We start from the raw sequence: 18,804 nt of genomic DNA, 5'->3' as shown, positions 1-18,804 counted from the left end.
ATAATACACCGGAAGCTTACATCAAAACGAACCAGGCTTGGCTTTTAGGGTTCTTGAGCTCAGATTCGGGGTTCGAAGAGTTCTACTTATATTCGACCGGAACCAAAGTTGATTAGGGTATGAGGGATGTCAGGGGAGTGACTAGGGTGAATTTGGGACTCATCCGGTGACTTAGGGTTTTGGCTCGAACCTTCGAATGATTATTCGAGATGTTTCAGGAAGATTCGAGCCAAACCATTACCAGATCAGGGTTGAGGGTGGTCTTGTGTCTTAAAGGTGTTAGTCTGGTGGTCATCGGCGTTGTTGCCGCCGGGTTCAGGTGAAAGGGGAGCTATGGCGGCTGCCAGGGTTTGGGGTGTTTGGGTTTGCCTTTGGGGGAGACGAAGGAACAGGGTGGGGTGCTTGGATAGGGGGCGGGGTAAAAGGGTTAGGTTTATATACGAATTAGGGGCTTAGATCCTGGCCGTTGGATCAAGTGAGATCGATGGCCAGGATCTATTCATTCAGGAGGGACGACGTTGTTTGGGTGTGATGGTGGGTGAGACCGGGTAGGGGAATGGATCGGTTCAGATTAACGGGTCTAGGGGAGGGCCTGGATCCGTTGGATCAATGGGGTTGGACGGCTCTGATCAAACGCCCTGAAACGGCGTCGTTGTGGTTAAATGAGCGGCCTGATCGGGACCGTTCATTTGAATCAAATCAACGGATCAAAACAAGGACGTCGATACGACGTCGTTTGGGGACGTGCTTGGGCAGCCTGGGTTGGACTGGGTCTGTTTTGGTTTTGGGCCTAATTTTGGGGCCCATTCCGATTTTTAACAACTCTTTTCTTTTTCCTTAATTACCAAATTAAACAAAATTCCCTAAAAAATAACAATAAAATTACACACATATTATTTAACACCCATAATAATTAACACACAATTTAACATTAAATAAAAATCGCTCAATGTCCGGAAACACACATGCATATATTTTTTGATTTTCTTTTAACCAATGTTATGGTTAATTAATTTCTAAATGTGCTATTAATTCCTAAATGCATGCAACATGTATTTTTGTATTTTTGTTTGCGGACAGAACGGTTATCAAAATGTCACGCGTATTCTCAAAAATTGTACCCCAAGGAAAATCGTTTTATTTTGAATTTTTGGGAGTAATTCTCATACAGAGCAAAAAATCACGTGCTTACAGTGGGTGCTGGGCATTATTGGCCACCGGAATCATTTAAAATAGTGTGTAATAAGTATTATGTGAGTCAACGACAAGTGCAATAAAGAATACAGATACAGAACCAAATGGATTTTGGTGATACCGTTTATGCACGTAAATGGGGCATGTGTTCCCAAATAGGATACGATCGCCGTAAATGTCTTTCAGCTGGTTTGGGAAGTGGTGGTAATTCAGCTCCAGGTGACAGTTCATCAAATGTGCCAAATTATCAAGGATAAACGTAGTGTTTTGTTGCCATATTCTTGTTGTAATAAATGTCTGTAAAGGTTAAGTTTGCATCATTATTGAAATAAAATTATGCTTCCAATAGAGTTAAATCAAATTGATATTTAGCATTAAAGATTCATTCAATACAAAAATTTAAAGTATTTTCCAAGAAATAAATAAAAAAATTCATTTGCCATTATCGTCACTGTCTGGCACTATTTCATTGTCATTGTCTTCATCTTCTTCGTCAATATCTTGTACGCACCCTTCCGGACCGATGGCATCATAATCTACGCCCCAGTTGATACACATTTTTTGTATTTCATCGCTATCATCAATAAGACTACTTGCTTGATTTCTACAATAATATGATACTCCTACGTCCAACGTCTGTGGTAGAAACTTAGGTAGCCCCTCCCACTCGACAACTGCTAGAAAAATTGGATAATCATTGTCTTTATGCAATTTTTTATTTTCTAATAAATTCTAACACTGATCCTCCATTCCTTGTAGGTAGTTAAGATCATCTAGTGCATGATGAACGGCTAGTGCCTTTTCCATCTCTAAAATCTCCTTTATCAAATGCCGAATAACTTCTGGTTCATCTTTGTATGTGTTTGTTTGGAAGGTTGCAGACAATGCTTGTGGTACAACTAGCCCATGCCAGTGGCATAGTACTTCATAATCACACTGTTTTGAGTAAAAGGGAGTTCATTGTAGTTTTTCGCCCCAAATTTACTTACCTTCAGGCTTTGTAGAATGAGCTTTGCCCTCAATAATGTGCCCTGCAACTTTGAGATCAGTGTGTATATTGATATGCTTATTTTTCAAGGGACGTAGAACACCATACCACTTGTCATCAACCAAATCAGTATAGCAACCTAGTATATTTTTTTCAAGATAGGGATTGATTGTGTTATGACGTGTTCCATGTGGATCTATTGAACTACCTTCACCTTTTTGCCTCTTCTTAAACCACTTATTAAATGTTAATAGCATTTCTGAAATGGATGTTGTAATGGGTATTGAAATGGTCTTTAAAATCTCTTGGTTCAACTTAAGAATAACTAAACTGCACGAACTTGTATATTAAACATAACGCATCACCAATATGCATTATGTGTATTGTCATGTCGACCTGAAAAGGCTGTTGACCCAAAAAAGCTGTCGACCTGAAAATGCTGCACCCACTTGTATCCTAAAGAATTATTAACACGTGAAACGTAACACATCACCAATATGCGTTATGTGTATTGTCATGTCGAGCTGAAAAAGTTGTCGACCTGAAAAAGTTGTCGATCTGAAAAAGCTGCACCCACTTGTACCCTAAAGAATCATTAGCACGCGAAATTTAGCGTATCACTAATATGCGTTATGTGTATTGTCATGTCGAGATGAAAAAGCTGTCGACCTGAAAAAGCCATCGACTTGAAAAAGTTATCGATCTGAAAAGCTGTACCCACTTGTACCCTAAAGAATCATTAGCACGTGACACGTAGCGCATCACCAATATGCGTTATGTAAAGTAAAATTACTCCTAGATGCCTATAAATACCTCGCGCATTTTAGTTATTATTTGCGTTGTAACGAAACGAATAAAACAACTTCCCATTAATTTTTCATTTTTGAGCATTAAGCCATGTCTGTATGCAATGACGTACCAAGGTGTAACGTGCGATTTTGAAGCCATGTTGGTCAAATTGCAATTTGGGGCGCGGACGTTGGATATGTAAACAAGTTGTAAGTTATTATTATTAGAAAAAATATTTTTTAATAGTTTTTATATAACATGTTAATTAATAATCTTTTGTTATCATCCCCATTTGTAGGACGAAAACCAATGTAATTTTGAAGAATGGTATGATGAACCCATTAACCAGGAATACTACAAATCATGTTTGCTAAACATTTGAAATCTAACCGGTGAGCACTAACTCCAGATCTTGAAGCTGCAGGAACAACTTGCGGCAGTGAAGGAGAAACTAAAAGAGGTGGAAGAAGAAAATAATCGGTTGGAAGAGAAATTTAAGTGGTTGAAGCATAGAATAATGGGTGATGATGACTAAACAAACTCATGTATGCGTTTAGTGTAGTTTTTTATTTTTATGTTGTATGTGTCATGTATTATCTTTAATTGTTAACGAATTTAAATTAATGTTAAGTTGTCTTTTTTTTGTTCTAGTGTTAAACAAATAATAACCCGAAAAATTAAAAACACATGTGCAAATTATGTAAAACATAAATAATTTTGCTATTATATATTTAATGTCATATATACAACTAAGAATACATATCAATGAGTCCCACAACCTGTATACTTTAAAGCATTGGCTGGCCTGAGTGTATTCCATCCCGCCCGGCTACGCTATCAGGATCATCCTCATCACGTCGCCTCTTTATCGGAGGATGCGCTGCAACATGATCATTAGTAAGGCTTGCAGGCTCGGTAGAAGCAGCCGTTGGGCCAGCAGTAACCTACAGAATAATAAGATATTTTAGATATGAAATATAGAATACTAACATATGTGTTATGAAAAAAATTTAATGGTCATACCATGGTCTCAGTGGGCTCATGCATAAGATCATCTGTCCTCGGCAAATTAGTATTGCACAATGTCGCCTCTGTGACGGGCGATGACAGAATATTTTAAAAAATAAAAACACTTTAGATATTACCGACTAATCTATAAGATAAAAATAAATTGAAATAATAGTAATACAAACAAACCTGCGCCTGAGTAGCGACACAATACTCTATCGGAACATCGAGGTGCACTGGAATAGATGAAGTATGTAAAATATCCTCAGCATCCCTCGGTGATGGGCCATAACTCAGATGTCGCCCACTATGCACCTCTCGTATCGGACGATCAACAACAACAGTCGATGGCTATGGACGATCAAGAAAATACTGATCCCACTCCTATTGCGTAATGGTCGTGCCCGCAATCAACAATGGAGCTGACAAGGTCACCTGCGAAGTCCCTGGTGACAACTGAAGGCTAAATGACGGCATATCATGAGGATCATCGTGTGGCTCAGGGTGGTCACTCGGATGATCATCTCTAATATCCTCCACGGGTGCCTCAATTCCCCCTTGCTAGGGACCTCATCCTCGCCGACTACCATGCCCACGTGCGCCACCCCTTCCTCTCTGGCCATGCTGGCATCTACCATGTTCAGGCTCCACTAGTGGCCCATTATGGTACTCCTTAGGCGGCACATAAGTAGCCTCATATCATAAGCGCCCATCCTCTCGAGCACGCCTCAATGTGTCAGTAGTAAGATCAATAACCCGACGGCCAAACACGTGCAGAGCCGCCACTCCCTCGCCTGTATGTTGTAGCATCTCCAGTCCCAGCTAGTAGAATTGGTGTAAGCCAATAGCCTGCATAGCATATAAAATATTAATTATGGAAGGATAATGTAACATTGTAAGTATGTATACAAATAACATACTAGTTCCTCATGCCTCCCGACATTTGGAATGTACCGACCACCGGCGCGGTGAACGGGATTCCCGACGAGAAGTCGGGTAATGCTGCGATACCAGCCCATGTACTCATGCTCGCCCTCCATACGGTCAGGTGGAGGGTTTGGCGGAATCAGGAAATACCTCTGGTCCCAATCCTCAATATGGGCCTCTAGTCAGGTCAAGTATGTCTAGTCGACTCTGCAGCGATCATCCCGCTGGTGATGTGTCATGTGCCAAGTGAGAGGAATAGGTACAAGCTGTGGGCAACCAAACTGGTGAAGGACTCTTTGGGTGCCTATGTACGCCTAGCACATAGGTAAACTAGAACAGCTGAACCTCATCTATAACCATATAAATCATCTAGCTACTTGAGATGATGTAGAAATTGCAAGCTAACTAGGTTTTCCGAAGTGTTCAGGAACAGTATACCACCAAACATCATCAGCAGCAACAATATCGGGTGCTGGTCGATATCCTCTGGCGGTGAATCATCAGTAATCTTCGCATCCATCGCCACTAGATGCTGTCGAACGGGCGTCAACTGCAATCGACTGGCCCCACTCAATACAGTTGGCTTCGTTGTCTGGAAACCTATGAGCCGCTGCAACATATGAAGGTAATCCTCTCCCGTACAATCTCTAAGAGTATGCGGGTAAGATACATGTATACTATCAATGGGCAGCCCGAAAAGAACCTCCATGTCCTCTAGCATGATGGTAGCCTCGCCAATGGGTAGATGAAACGTGTGCGTCTCCGGTCTCCACTGCTCTATCATAGCTATGATCAGCGCCCATTTGAACTTCAACCGGCTGATCTCAATGATCCTGTAAAAACTCGTCCCCTGAAGGCGTCTAACTATACAGGGATGCAGTGGGTGGTCCCTAATAAACTCCCACATATCTTCTATACGATTGGGGCTAAAGGTCTGGGACAGACGCTGCCCATCCCAGAGTTGCCCAGTAGCAACAGTATCTCTCGAGATGCAGGTCCGGGATGCACAAGGGGAACCTCCATGAAGATGTCTGTAAATTGAACAATATTAATTAAAGTATTTTTCTGTTTAATTGTTTAACATCTTTAAATATATTGCAATATCTTTTATATTAATATTTAATTGATAACTTTTCTATATTATTACTTAGATTGATACATTTTCTATATTATTATTTTATACGTTAGTTTATTATATATTTTATATGTTAGTTTCTTACTCAGCTATTTTTGGGTATAATAGAATTAAATAATTATACACGATATAATTAATAAGTATTCATATAAAAATACTTAGTTTGACAAATATTCTATATTATTGTTTTATATGTTATTTTCTTATATTTTTTAATAAAATTCGAAAGGGTTTGTGTTTGAACAATCATCTTTTTTCATATATTTTTGGGGTTAACAGAGAATAAAATAATTAATTTCAATAACTAAAAAGATATTTTAGTAATTATTCATATAACAAATACTTAAGTTGATAAAATTCCTATATTAATATTTTATATGTTAGTTTCCTACATTTTTCTACTAAAATTCTACATGATTTTGTTTGAACAATTATCTCTTTAAAGTTATTTTTGAATTATAACAGAATTATATATTAAAATTTCATAAGTAATGAAGATATATTCAATAATTACTCATATAAAAAATACTACAAACTTAATAGTAAATAATATTGAATTTATGTCATTCATAACGATTTGTTTGTTAACTGTCATATTTTGTCCAAATTTCCTGGCAACGTCTTTTTTGTAACGTCTACTGATTATTTTATGATTCATATCTAATATTTGATAATTATCTACTGATATATTAAATCCATAATTCTGCACAATGGAATCTCAAAGAGCACTAAAGTAACACGACTCTAAATGGCCATAAACAAAGTCAACTACCATAAGCTAAAATTTATTATCAGTTTTACTACGCTAAAGGGCACTACATAACAACTAATGGCACACCATAACACTAAAGAGCACTAAACAACAATAAAGTCACATATTAATATACGTACAACAATAAAATCACATATAATAATAATTATTCATAAAATAACAATATATATTTTTACAAATTTTTTAGCACATAAATAAACTAATAATCGGGATAAAAAACAAAAAATTAACTAAATCACAAACGATCACAGAAAAATATAGACCACAATAAAAAATAACTAATAAGCATTTTATATACACGAGTTTTACTAAAAAGTAAGTTGGAATACCTCGATTTAAAAATTTTTGAAATGTGAAAAATTGATGATTTGGGAGCCGAAACGAGAAATAGACGAGATCCACTACACAACAATACCTTGGATCCGGTGTTAGCTTGCTAAAATATGGAGAAGACACAAGTTTTGGGGAACGGGGTGGACTCCAATGGAGTTTTTTGGTTAAAAAATGGAGGGGGGGGACTGTTTTTTGTGTTGCTGCTTCTGTCTGGTTGGGGAACAAGACGGGCCCTATATTTTATATAGGTATAGCGTATACTACTTGTCTTTTCAACTTTTAGTATAGCGCATCCTGCATGTGCGCTATAAGTAAACTTTGCCCGCTAAAGTAAAAAGTTCAAATTTAGCGCATGTAACCCATGCACTATACCTTTTTTTGTGCTCTGAGTCCATAAGAAAACACTTTGGTTCTGGACTCAGGTTGGTGTTGGTGTTGGGGTGGGGGGGGGGAGGGGGAGAATTCAATAAACTGAGGGGATAGTGATGGGAGACATAACAGGATAAGGGATTCTAAACGTTGTTTTGTCATCTCTCGCAAGACGACCGATTGCCAACGCAATTCCAGTGGCAGGCCACTATCACTTCTATAAAGCCTAATAACTTGTGGTTTCACCCATCAAGCACCCTTTTTTTTTTTAATGTATAGGCGTGGGGAGGGATAAGAGGGTAGTCATCCATCACCAAAAAATAATTAATTTGCTGTCTTATTAGTCATTCATCATGATCATGGACAAGTATCTCTTTTTACAAATACAACTCAGAATTGCAGTATGTTTTATGACCTTTTCATTCCTGCCTACAATGAATGAATGAATGAATCACAATATCTCCCTCCCCTATGTCCATTAAAAGAATTTCACTTTCCTATCTACAACCCATATATCTAACCTTTTCACCCTTAAATATCCCCCAAAAACTAACCAGAAATGAAATACATTTTACATAGTTTACACAGAATCAAGTAGTATTATTTTTGTGCAATCTGAGTCTTGATAGGTTTCAGCTTTAAACCCATGCTTTCTGGAGAGAGAAGCTCAGGAGCAATGCAAGATGGAGTGAGAGGACTTCTAGGACTGCCACTGAACTGATTTGGTCTGTATAGTCCATACCCCATGAGGAAATACTCCATTGGTATTAACATAGCATGTGGCTGCTCTTCTGTCACCATTGATCCACACACTTGTACCTGCAATCACACTCTTTCCTTATTCCCTATATTTTGTGCTGCATTTACTCAAAGTGTCATACATACAACTCAAGCGGCGGCATCAGCATTTAGTTAGAGCATATAATTGATTTACAGACAGTATCTAGCCTAACTAGCCAAATATCACTAAATTATTTTGCTACACAAGGAATTCATAGCACATGACAATATACTGAAATGGTGTGTCATTAAACATAAAATGCGTGATATACCTCAACTAGGGCACTGAATCTTCGATCTAATTTAGCAGTTATGTGGAGAGCCTCCGAATGGAAAGGAGAATCATCCCCGACAAATATGAGGGTTCGACATTTTATTGTTTTCAATCCATCCGTGATATCAGGTCTCCTATCATTCATAGAGTCAAGCTTAGAGAGGTAAATTTACAAGGATGTAAATAAAGAAATCAGTACAAATATTTAAGCAGTGATGTTTAGTTTGTCACCCATCAATGGCTTGAAGAAAACGCCAAATATTCATGCTCTGCCTCTCATCTAGTAACTGAAAAGTTAAAGGACCAGAAAGAAGAAACATACAGAAGAGAAGATCCTTAAACAATATCCAATGGAAGTATTAAATTGAACAATTCATCATGGACTACCACAGTGGAGGCACTTACTCTTCTGCATGCTTGAACTATATCTGATTCCGGAACATCTGGAGATCCACGAACTTCCTGATACAATTGAAATGACCTCCTTATTCAATCCAATCAGTAGAAAGAAAAACATGCCAAAATCTATGAGTGAACACACAAAGGGAATGCATGTAGGGTACCTTGCTGAAGTAGCGGTGCAGCAAAAACTCTTTCAGAACACCACACATCCCGTAGAAGTATAGTAAATTTGACATGACCTATATTAACAATAATCTCCAGTTTCATACAATGGATTTTCTTCTCACAGCATAAAGGTAAACGGAAGATATGAAAGAGTACCTTATTGTAAAACCATTCAGTCCAAGAAGGTGCTCTGCATAGAGGGGAAACAAGAATCAAACCAAGAACACGCTCCCTATGCTTTATCTGTGACATGTGAGCGTTGTTAGTAAAGTTTAAGCCATACCACTATTAAAAGTATCAGCATGACATTATTGGAGAAAAGACCTACAGCAAATAAGCTGAGTATGTAAGCACCAGCAATTACTCCCATACACATCACAGCTCCAAGCCTAGAAACAGCAAGAATCTCATCATTAGTAAGAACTAAGAAGTTTCCAAGAAGGAGCTCCAAACAACTTAACAAAGATATCTAATAAGTCAAAAGGATCAGAGGAAGAAAGAAGGGTTAAGGATTTGGCAGACAAGCATGAGGAAAATATTTGTTTTTTTTTTTTTTGGTGTGTGTGTGTGTGTGTGGGGGGGGGGGGGGGTTGTAAAACCCGACTTAAGTGATTACCCAAAGTAGTTAAGAACCTCAACTATCTGATCCGTTAAATCATCCACAGATGGTACAGGATTCTCTGAACAAATTGCTGCAGCTCCCAACTGCAAGAACTCTTGTGGAATTCCGAGAAGAGAACTATGTAAGTAATGGGATTCAGATGAGTCGGCTCAAAGAGAGTTTGACAACAAATAGAAGAAAACCTAATGACTTGATGAAACAAAATAAGCTTGCCAGTTCACAGACCTCATGCCCAGGAGGACTAATGTGGTAAATGCAAAAATTGTGGAGCAGCAGAGAAGCTGCTTCCGGACAGAAGAACAGTCCTTGGAAACATGAATTATCTGCAAGAACGAATGAGAAAATATAGTCTTGACAATATAAGGTAACATATAACAAAAGGATATCGGGACTGAGACATAGTTGTTGTTGTATATAACATAAAAATATATAGGCGACAACAAGTACATGAATAGAAAATCCTAAAAAAGGGAAATATGAAACTAGAGGATACAAACTTAACACTTACGATTTAGAGCTAGATCAGGATAAGTGATCAGTGCTGGCTTCTCTTGGTCTCCATAAACTAAAACTGACACAGAACCACAGTCAGTCCTTATGATATGCTCCTGAAAAAAGTTCATTTGCATCATGTTAATTGATCAGAAGATAGAAGCTCCATTATGTAAAAGATATAAAATTTATCATTAATGGAAAATGTACTAACCAGTATAACAAGTGAAACAGAATGACCATTTAAGTAAAATCTTAATGCAGATAGTCAACTAACAACCATTAAGTAGACAGAAAAGTAGTCCATTTCCAAGCAATGAAATGCCAAACAAGAAAATCTTCCAAATTATTAGATACGGGGTGTGTAAAAAAATCAAAGCCCAGGCTGGGGAGGATGGAAGAAGATACCAGTGGGCTTGTTAGCGTTTTGTCATTGAGGAAGGTATTAATGGGTTATCATTATTAGGTCGGAGTGGGAAGAAGTGCTTTTCCAACCTGTTGTTTCTAGAGACTGCTTCCTCTCTCTCTCAAATGCAATGCCTTACTCAATAGAATACCAAAAATAATGTCATTCACCTATTATACCTCCTAGAGAGGATGACGAATGTTTACCCCTACTACTCCATATACTGGCTTAACAATCCGAATTAAGATGCCATTTCGCAAGTATTGGAAGAGTTAAACAAATTTAAGACAACAAATGAGAATAAAGTACAATTCAAGATCCAATTTTTTCCACTAAAGACCAGACTAAATGACAGCAAAATAGATAAATTCAGGACTAAATTTCTCTTAACCCCCAAAGACTGAAAAATGGGGGAAAACAATTAAGAACTAGGGTGTTTTTGGGCCTTCAAAGAAATGAATGCCACCATTAAACAAGGATTTAAAAAAAACATCAAGAAGTTTTGTGTTTATTGGCCTTATAAGAAATGAATGACAGGGCTTAAACAAGAAAAATCAAGATTAATGAAAAGAAAATTGCGGGCAGAGAAGGATAATTTCAAGCGTTTCTCTCGTTAAATATTAAAATAATCCAAAAAATAAGGCAGATGTTTATGTAAATGAAGTAAAAGGGAAAAATGGAACCTTTCCGCCAAGATAGATGGTCTCAACATCGACGGAAACGGAATCGCTGCTTGAATCTGACATATGGCCTGCCTTTTTGGTTATCAATTCAGCTAACCAAAAAGCCTCTCTCTCTAAATGTTTCTCTTTCTATACATACAAATGAAGAAGAAGAGGAAGAAAAAGAGAGGCCCTTGAGCTTCAATGGCTTCTATTCCAAGCGATTCTCTCTCTCTCCTTTTCTTTTCCCAATGTTTTGTAATTTCTAATTTCAGTTCCTTCCTTGTCGCTCCACATTTATCCCAACGGTTCTTTTTTTTTTCTCTGATTTTTTTTATGCGGTTAACTTAACTAACCTCCCCTGAAGCTTTAATTATTGGATCAAACATAAAACTCATTAATTATATCTTTAAATATTTTAATTTAACTCAACAATTGAAAATTCTTGTTGGCAGTTGTCATGCTTACTTTATTGAGCTGGAACCGAACGACAACAAGGCTTTCTTTTGAAAGACAATATTGGTCTATTTTTCTAACAGTGAGAGTCTATTTGTTGGGAAAATATAATTAAAATAGTAATCGTGTGCTACATCGTCAGTTCATACACAATTTAGAACCTTTCCCCTTAAAATTACCGGTTAGGTAAGGAAAGAAAGTGTCCATGTGTCCTAACTAATTTTTATGATGCTCTTCCAATTCCAATTAGGTCCTGCATTCAACGACGTCCAGGTGTGTCTTTCTTTGCTTTTTGTTTGTTTATTTCCTTTTAAATCATTGATGTTGGACATATTTGTATATGTGTTTTTATATTACCTTACTCGTATTTTTACTGTTTTTTTACTGTATTTGTACTAGATATGCCCAACTTAATTATATTATTGTACTTTACACTCATTTGAGTGTTAATCGATAATGCTGATACTTTAAAGATGGAATTATGGAACAAAATAGATATTTTCAATTGTATTTTTAAATGATTACTGACGTGCCGTTAAAGACACATGACAGGCAAAGAACAAGCAAAGAATGTAATTTGATTGACAGATCCCAAATTACATGAAGACAAAATCGAATACACAAAAAGAAAGGGGGAAATCTTAAGGATTACGTGGGCATGCATGAATGTTCATTACAAATGAAGTATCAATTGAAAAGAAGAGTTTGGCAGCCCACCACTACCCAGAATAGAGTTAGGCAGGGACAATTGAATTAACAAACGAATTGAGGCAAAGAAGATCAGCAGCGCGAGGCTGAGGTTGGCCATCGCGATAGGCAATGCTATGCACCAGCATCTGGTTCCAAGGCCATTCCATCTCTTTTTTGGGTTTGGACTAGGTTGTTTCGTCTAGTTTTTTTTATACCTATAAAGTACGATTTTATATTACTTTTGACCAAGAAAGAGCGAGGAGTTATCATGGAGGCTAGAGTTTATTGGATTTCAATTTTTTTCCCGCAAAACTTAGTTTTTATATTTCTTTGGATGATTTGTTGTTTGACTACGATGTCGTCTATATGGAGCTAACTTTACGTTCTAGGATTTTGGTTCTTTCATGACTATTGTTATACGAGTATTTATTTTGATTTTTTTGATTTATCGTACTGATTTATTTATTCAATTTTGATTATTTGATTGTTTGATCACCAATTGAATACTATCTACGTATCTGGAATTAAACTCGAAAGTGAAAATTCTAGATTGTACATAGCATTGAGTAGAACAAGTTCTTGACCCTGGGCATCAGGGAACAAATTAACAGTTAGGATAGATATATACATAATTGTGTTGATTGGTTATTATACAAGAATTATAAATTCTTGTTGATTCTAACTCCATAGACATATAGGTGTTAGGTCAGATTAAATAGACGAGTACGAACTCAATAGATTCTTATGAACAATATTAACCTTGTCAACTAATAAATCAGATAAATTAATTAGTCAATTGTAAAGAATACAACATGATTGTTAGATAGCCTATAATCCAAGATTGTTTTTATCATATCGATAACATAAAAAATTGTTCGTCATTTGTTCAGAGTTCACTATTTATTTTTTCTTTATTTTAATTAGTTTAAAGTCAAAGACTTATAAGTTTAATTCTTATTTAGATAATTAGAATAGTCTAATTTAGTCAATAGTTGATAACAAGTTTTCCTGGGAAGGATATTCTACTTATCACTTTATTACTTGTCGATCACGTATACTTGCATGTGCATTTGGCCCCAACAAATTTTTGGCGCTATTATTGGAGACTTAGAATTAGCTATTTGTCTAGGTTAGACGTTTACTTTTTATCTACTTAGGGATTTTTTTAAAAATTTGGTTTAGTTAGTATTTTGTAGCTTAACTGAACATGGCATCTTGAAATGAAAATTGTTCGGATGATGGTTATTCTTATTATGATGATCCTTATCCATATTGTAAAGGATCTCACTGGTAAAAAAATCGTCAAAATATTCCTAGGAGCAAGTTATGCGCACAATCTCATTCCTATGAGTGAAATTTTTGTAATGTATATGGTGGTCAAGGAGGTCATAGAAATAAATGGTTGTCCTAATTCTTCTTATTCGTCCATGAGCCCTTATTATGATGATTCTAATAATGTTTGTGAGTTTGATAGCAACAACAATGTTGGAAGCCATGGAACGTGATGCTCACATAATGGATATAGTGAGGCAAGTATCAGAGCAACATTATGAACTTAATAAAGCTATAAAAAAATAAGTGTAGCAATCACGAGAATGAAGGCCAAGGAGAACGAATGACTAAAGTGAGCGAGTTCCATCAAGAGAAAATTTTTGAAGAAGTGGAGGTTTGAGCCAAACATGGCTAATGGTACATGCTCAAAAATAAGAAATATATGAGGCTCAACACAAAAATTATAAATGGGATGATACACTAAATAGAAGGAAGAGGTGAGCTTGGACAAGAGATCAATAGTATTCGGCAGTACTATTCATGACTTCGCGGATAATTTAAATGTAAATGTTATTGCGTCTAACGCCCAATAAATTAGCTATGAGTTATGTGAACCTGAAAAGGAGCTTATAAGATAACTTGAGAAGCTAAAAGTGGAGAGTGTCACACCTCCTTTTTTACCTACACCCTCGGAAGGGAGTATAAGGGAGTTTTTTTCCAACTTAAAGTGACAATCGAAACGGGATTATTTTGTTAAAAGATTCAGAGTCGTCACTTGGGAGATTTATGGTGTCCCAAGTCACCGGTTCAAATCCCGAATCGAGGAAAGAATGACTCTGTATCACATTCCGCGAACCAGAAATCCGGGTAAGGAATTCAGTTAACCCGGGAGAAGGTGTTAGGTAGTCCCGAGTTTCGTGGTTCTAGCACGATCGCTCAACTGTTATATTCGGCTTAATTATCTGATTTTAAACAATTATGAACCTATGTGCAGATTTTAGCCTATGGTTCAATTTTAACTTTATAACCGCTTTTATTTAATTTTAAGAAAAAATTGCAACGTCATTTAAAATACGTCTTGAACCACGTCACATAAATGCACCCGCGGCTCTCGACATATTCTATCTAACATTGTTGAGATTTGGATTTGGGTCACATAAATGCGCACCCGAGTTTAAGAACGTAATTTATTAGAATAACGCGCCTAAAGCAACTATGTGTTTGCAACTTTGCGAGGGCCATGAAAATTCGATAAATGACACGCCTCGGTTTCTAAGGACAAACAAGATCAATTAAACGAGGGCCATGCAATTGAGATTTTTGTTTTGCATGGCACGCCCCAATTCCAATTTTTTAAATAGAATTCAAACTAAACTTTGGAGGGCCATAAGCTATTTGTATTACCTAATATAGCACACTTCCAATCTATTTTTGAAAAGCCCAATTAATTAACTAAGGAAAATTTGCGGAACTTCTACTTGTTTAAACTAAGGGTTCTACCCTACAAATTTACTAAAATGCAGTGCATTAGAAAATTAAAGGCCCAAAGGGAAGCTATTTCAAACACCACTGAACGGACCATTTTTAAAATGTCTTCAAGCTTTGGGCTTAACCAAGCCCAATTTATGATGAAAAAAAAAGCGTCCATGGGTCTGATTGTGATTATTCTTCAGCTGGACCTGCATTAGGCCCAGCTTCTAAGCTCTAAATTATCATGCCAATCAAGAATGCCACTTAACTGATACCGCAGGGAATGTGAAATCGAATTAGCAAGTTAGAATTATGATTTTAAACAACTGATACAAATTAATTAAACTAAAATTCCGATTTTATTTTTTCCAGCATGCGTTTGAATCAAGTCTGCTATGTGAAATGTCCAACAACAACCATACAAGCCATTGGGCTCAGCAGACAAATCCAATGCATCCAACGTGCCATCCTCTCTTGAAAATGGCCCAGAAATCTAAGTTTCCATGGACCAAAGACTTGCAAAAACCCAAAATTGGAAATTAAGACTCGAAATCAAGTCCTATCCAACACCAAGGCCTCAACAAGCTATCAGCTCTCCAAACATTTCTAACATCCCATGCATTGATAACAAACAACAGTGGCTCATACTTGCAATTAATTTCTAAATTATTCTCACAACAAAACATAGAAAATTTAAGCCCACTCAGACCATTTAAATGGCAGTTTTAACTATGTGAAATACTGTAAAACTTTTCAAATTGCAAAGTAAGACCTCAAACTATACGAACACTAACTTAACACACTCAAATAACCTTCTATTACAGCATGTCTGACAATCCACTCATATGATAGATCTCAATCCTTATTACAATGCCGACATTCTGAATTTAAACCTCTATTCTAAATAGCCAGCACAGCCTTAAACCAATAGCATGAACAAGCAAACCAACACATGCAAAGAAAATTAAGTTACTATAGAACTGGGGAATTTACTAACATAAGATAACCAAATCTAGTAGTAATTACAACAAGAGATGGTGTTTTCATTTAAATTCCAACTCAAGTTTCCAGATCTTTACACAAATTCAGTCAGGCTTCAATTCCATGACAGTCTCAAAGGCATACCTGGAAATTGCAAAGGAAAAAGAAGTGAAGATAGGCAGTAAACAGTAGAACAAAAGCACAGCAGTATCAATGCAACAGTGTCCTTGCAGCAGCTTGAAACCCTGACTTTAAACCTAAAATCAAACCACTTCCCAACCCAGGTGCAAGATGTGAAAATTTTCAGAGATTTTAACTAATGAAGAAGATCAGAGACCTCTAGCTAATACAAAATTTGATCAGTTTTATCAAAGAAATTTGGTGGAAATTAGTGTAGTTTCAGAATTTTTTAGCTTTTTTGTTCTCTCTTGGGTCTGCCTTGAAAGGCAAGTTTAGAATGCCTTTATAGGCAAGCTACTAGGGCAGACTTAGCTTGCACTTTGCCCCTTTCTAATTTTCGTTTTAGCTTAAAAACCCCTAGCCAAAAATCAGATTTTCACATTAGTCCCCACCCCAGCTTCCAGGAAGCTTCCCTCAGTCAGTTACAAAAGATTCCCTAGGCCAATTTCCTATACTACCCCTCACACCCCTGTTTTTTACTCTAGGAACCCAAATGGGTCAAATTGACCCGATAACTAAACCAAAATTTGGGCTTAATTCTGACCCAATGACCTAAATCAACCCCCTTGGGGTGAGGTCTGAAATGGCTTCAAATCCCAAACAACTAGATAAACTAAATCAAATCAGTCAACAAACAAAGGGCAAACACTTGAATGATTTCGAGAATTAAAACCTACACTAATCAACTGATTACAAATAAGCAAGAAATTAACCAAGTTATTAACATAACCCTAATTAAATTAACTAGGTGACTAAACAAGATATGAAATCAGAACTTTAAACGGGGCTGATAACACAACTAAGGAAACAGAGAACAAACTTTCACAAAGGAAAACAAAAAAAACAACGAACAGAAGATAGTTTAAACCTGGCGGATTGGTCGAGTTTCAACCAGACTAGTAGAAGAAAATTAAACCAAAGAAAAGGGAAGGAGAAGAAAGAACAGACAAAAGAGGGGAAGGTAACTTACCAAATCAGGACTCGAAACCTACTGAAGACAAATGACCTAACAAAACTAATGTCGATCCCTTGTTCTTTGTCAAGAACAACTGAACGATTTCAGTTTTATTGAATCCAAACTTCAAAGCTCGAAAGAATAGTCCCTCCATGATCATGCACGCTACCAGGTTCGATAAAAATGATTTTGAACTTTTAGGGGTTGAACTCGGATTTAAGATTCGAGGAGCTCGGGGCAGATTCGAAGGAAAACAACGATGGACTAGGTATGATGGGAGGAAGGGGAGTTTGGGGTGTTGATTTGGGGTGGTTTGGTGGTGGCGCCGCCACCGGAAAGGGAGAGGATTTTAGGGCGGTGACTTAGGGTTTCGTTTAGTTTCTGAGAGGTAAAGGGTTGAGAGAGACGAATGAGATAGGGGTAGGTTTTCGACACTTAAATATTACAATTGAGTCAGTTCCGGACCGTTTGATCAACTGAGATCAATGGTACATATCAAAATGGATGAAACGGTGTCGTTTGGTCTCTGGACGGGGGCGGACCGGATTGGGGCGGGTCTGGGCCAAGAAATTGGGCGGGTTTCAGGGCAAGAATGTTTGGGCCTGGGGTTTGCAGCACAAGCCAGCCTCTTTATTTGTTTTCTTTTCTTTTCTTTTCTTTCTTTTTTTTTTCCTTTTTTTTCAATTTTCTTTTAGTTTCCTTTTAAATCAAAATTAAAAATAATCCTAAATTAATCACTAATCAAATTATCCTATTACATTAATTAACTCTAAATAACATTTACCACAAATAATTAACAACCAAATTCAAAGAAAAACTACCAAAATTCGAAATTAAAAATTAAAAGTGCAAAATAAACTATATTTTTGTAATTTTTCCCAGTTTTATAAAACAAACTAATTTGCTAATTAATACTAAAATGTAGAATTAAATTCTAAATGCAAATGGAATATATTTTTGTATTTTCCATTAATTAAATAAAATAAAATGCCACGAAAATCCACAAAATTGAAAACACCGAAAGAAATTATTTTATTTTGAATTTCTGGGAGTAATTCATATAGGGAAAAAATTATGTGCTCACAGCTGCCCCTCTTTGCCCGGAAACACGAAGAGTTTTCGTGCAAAGATAAAGTGAGCGGATACGAGCGATTTTTGTCCGTCTGAATACTCCGTGAGAAGCATTTTTGAAAGAATTGACCGCACCCTGCTTCCGAGGTTGCCTACATATCCTTGGCTAAAAAGGAATCAGGTCAGTGTAGTTCAGGAATGTTTGGTAGCTGAGACTACCATGAAGTTGTGATTTCACTGTTGTTGTTGCTGCTGCTACTGCTTACTGAACCCCTTATTACACCATGTCAAAAATAAAAGAAGCTAAACTAGACTATGATCTACGCTTTACAAAATCCTATTTGGATCTTCAAACTTGCTTTTGTGTTTCTTGTTGCCTTGTTGTCCTCTATTCTCTCGATGACATTCATT

At 36.8% G+C, this 18,804-nt stretch overlaps 1 protein-coding gene across 2 annotated transcripts; it reads right to left on the bottom strand.

Moving 5' to 3' along the window:
• Window positions 1-7,836: 7,836 nt before the first annotated feature.
• On the bottom strand, window positions 7,837-11,662 carry LOC107790235 (protein NDL1). 2 transcript variants are annotated; one of them, XM_075225410.1, is made up of 11 exons: window positions 11,340-11,662; window positions 10,267-10,366; window positions 9,941-10,081; window positions 9,753-9,852; window positions 9,465-9,525; window positions 9,293-9,379; window positions 9,133-9,210; window positions 8,975-9,031; window positions 8,801-8,856; window positions 8,568-8,703; window positions 7,837-8,334 (listed from the first exon to the last, which is right to left on the bottom strand). In XM_075225410.1, exons 1-11 carry the CDS (start codon window positions 11,400-11,402, stop codon window positions 8,116-8,118), a joined length of 1,098 nt encoding a protein of 365 aa, XP_075081511.1. In that variant the 5' UTR covers window positions 11,403-11,662; the 3' UTR covers window positions 7,837-8,115. The 2 variants fall into 2 exon arrangements, with proteins under 2 accessions (XP_075081511.1, XP_075081512.1); XM_075225411.1 differs by having other exon boundaries at window positions 9,753-9,841; window positions 9,984-10,081; window positions 11,340-11,657.
• Between the last annotated feature and the right edge of the window lie 7,142 nt (window positions 11,663-18,804).

Source organism: Nicotiana tabacum, chromosome 11, assembly GCF_000715075.1.
Source record: "Nicotiana tabacum cultivar K326 chromosome 11, ASM71507v2, whole genome shotgun sequence".
Lineage (NCBI taxonomy): Eukaryota > Viridiplantae > Streptophyta > Magnoliopsida > Solanales > Solanaceae > Nicotiana > Nicotiana tabacum.
The sequence above is the reverse complement of the archived record's forward strand: the minus strand, read 5'-3'. Positions and strand labels throughout refer to the sequence as shown.

What these genes read in the sequence shown, in the direction of transcription:
- LOC107790235 (XM_075225410.1), bottom strand. Translation starts at nt 11,402, where the DNA reads ATGTCAGATTCAAGCAGCGATTCCGTTTCCGTCGATGTTGAGACCATC. An exon ending in CCATCTATCTTGGCGGAAAG is followed by an intron (nt 10,367 to 11,339) that starts GTTCCATTTTTC and finishes AACTTTTTTCAG; the next exon opens with GAGCATATCATAAGGACTGA. An exon ending in TAGTTCAAGCATGCAGAAGA is followed by an intron (nt 8,857 to 8,974) that starts GTAAGTGCCTCC and finishes TTAACTTTTCAG; the next exon opens with TTACTAGATGAGAGGCAGAG.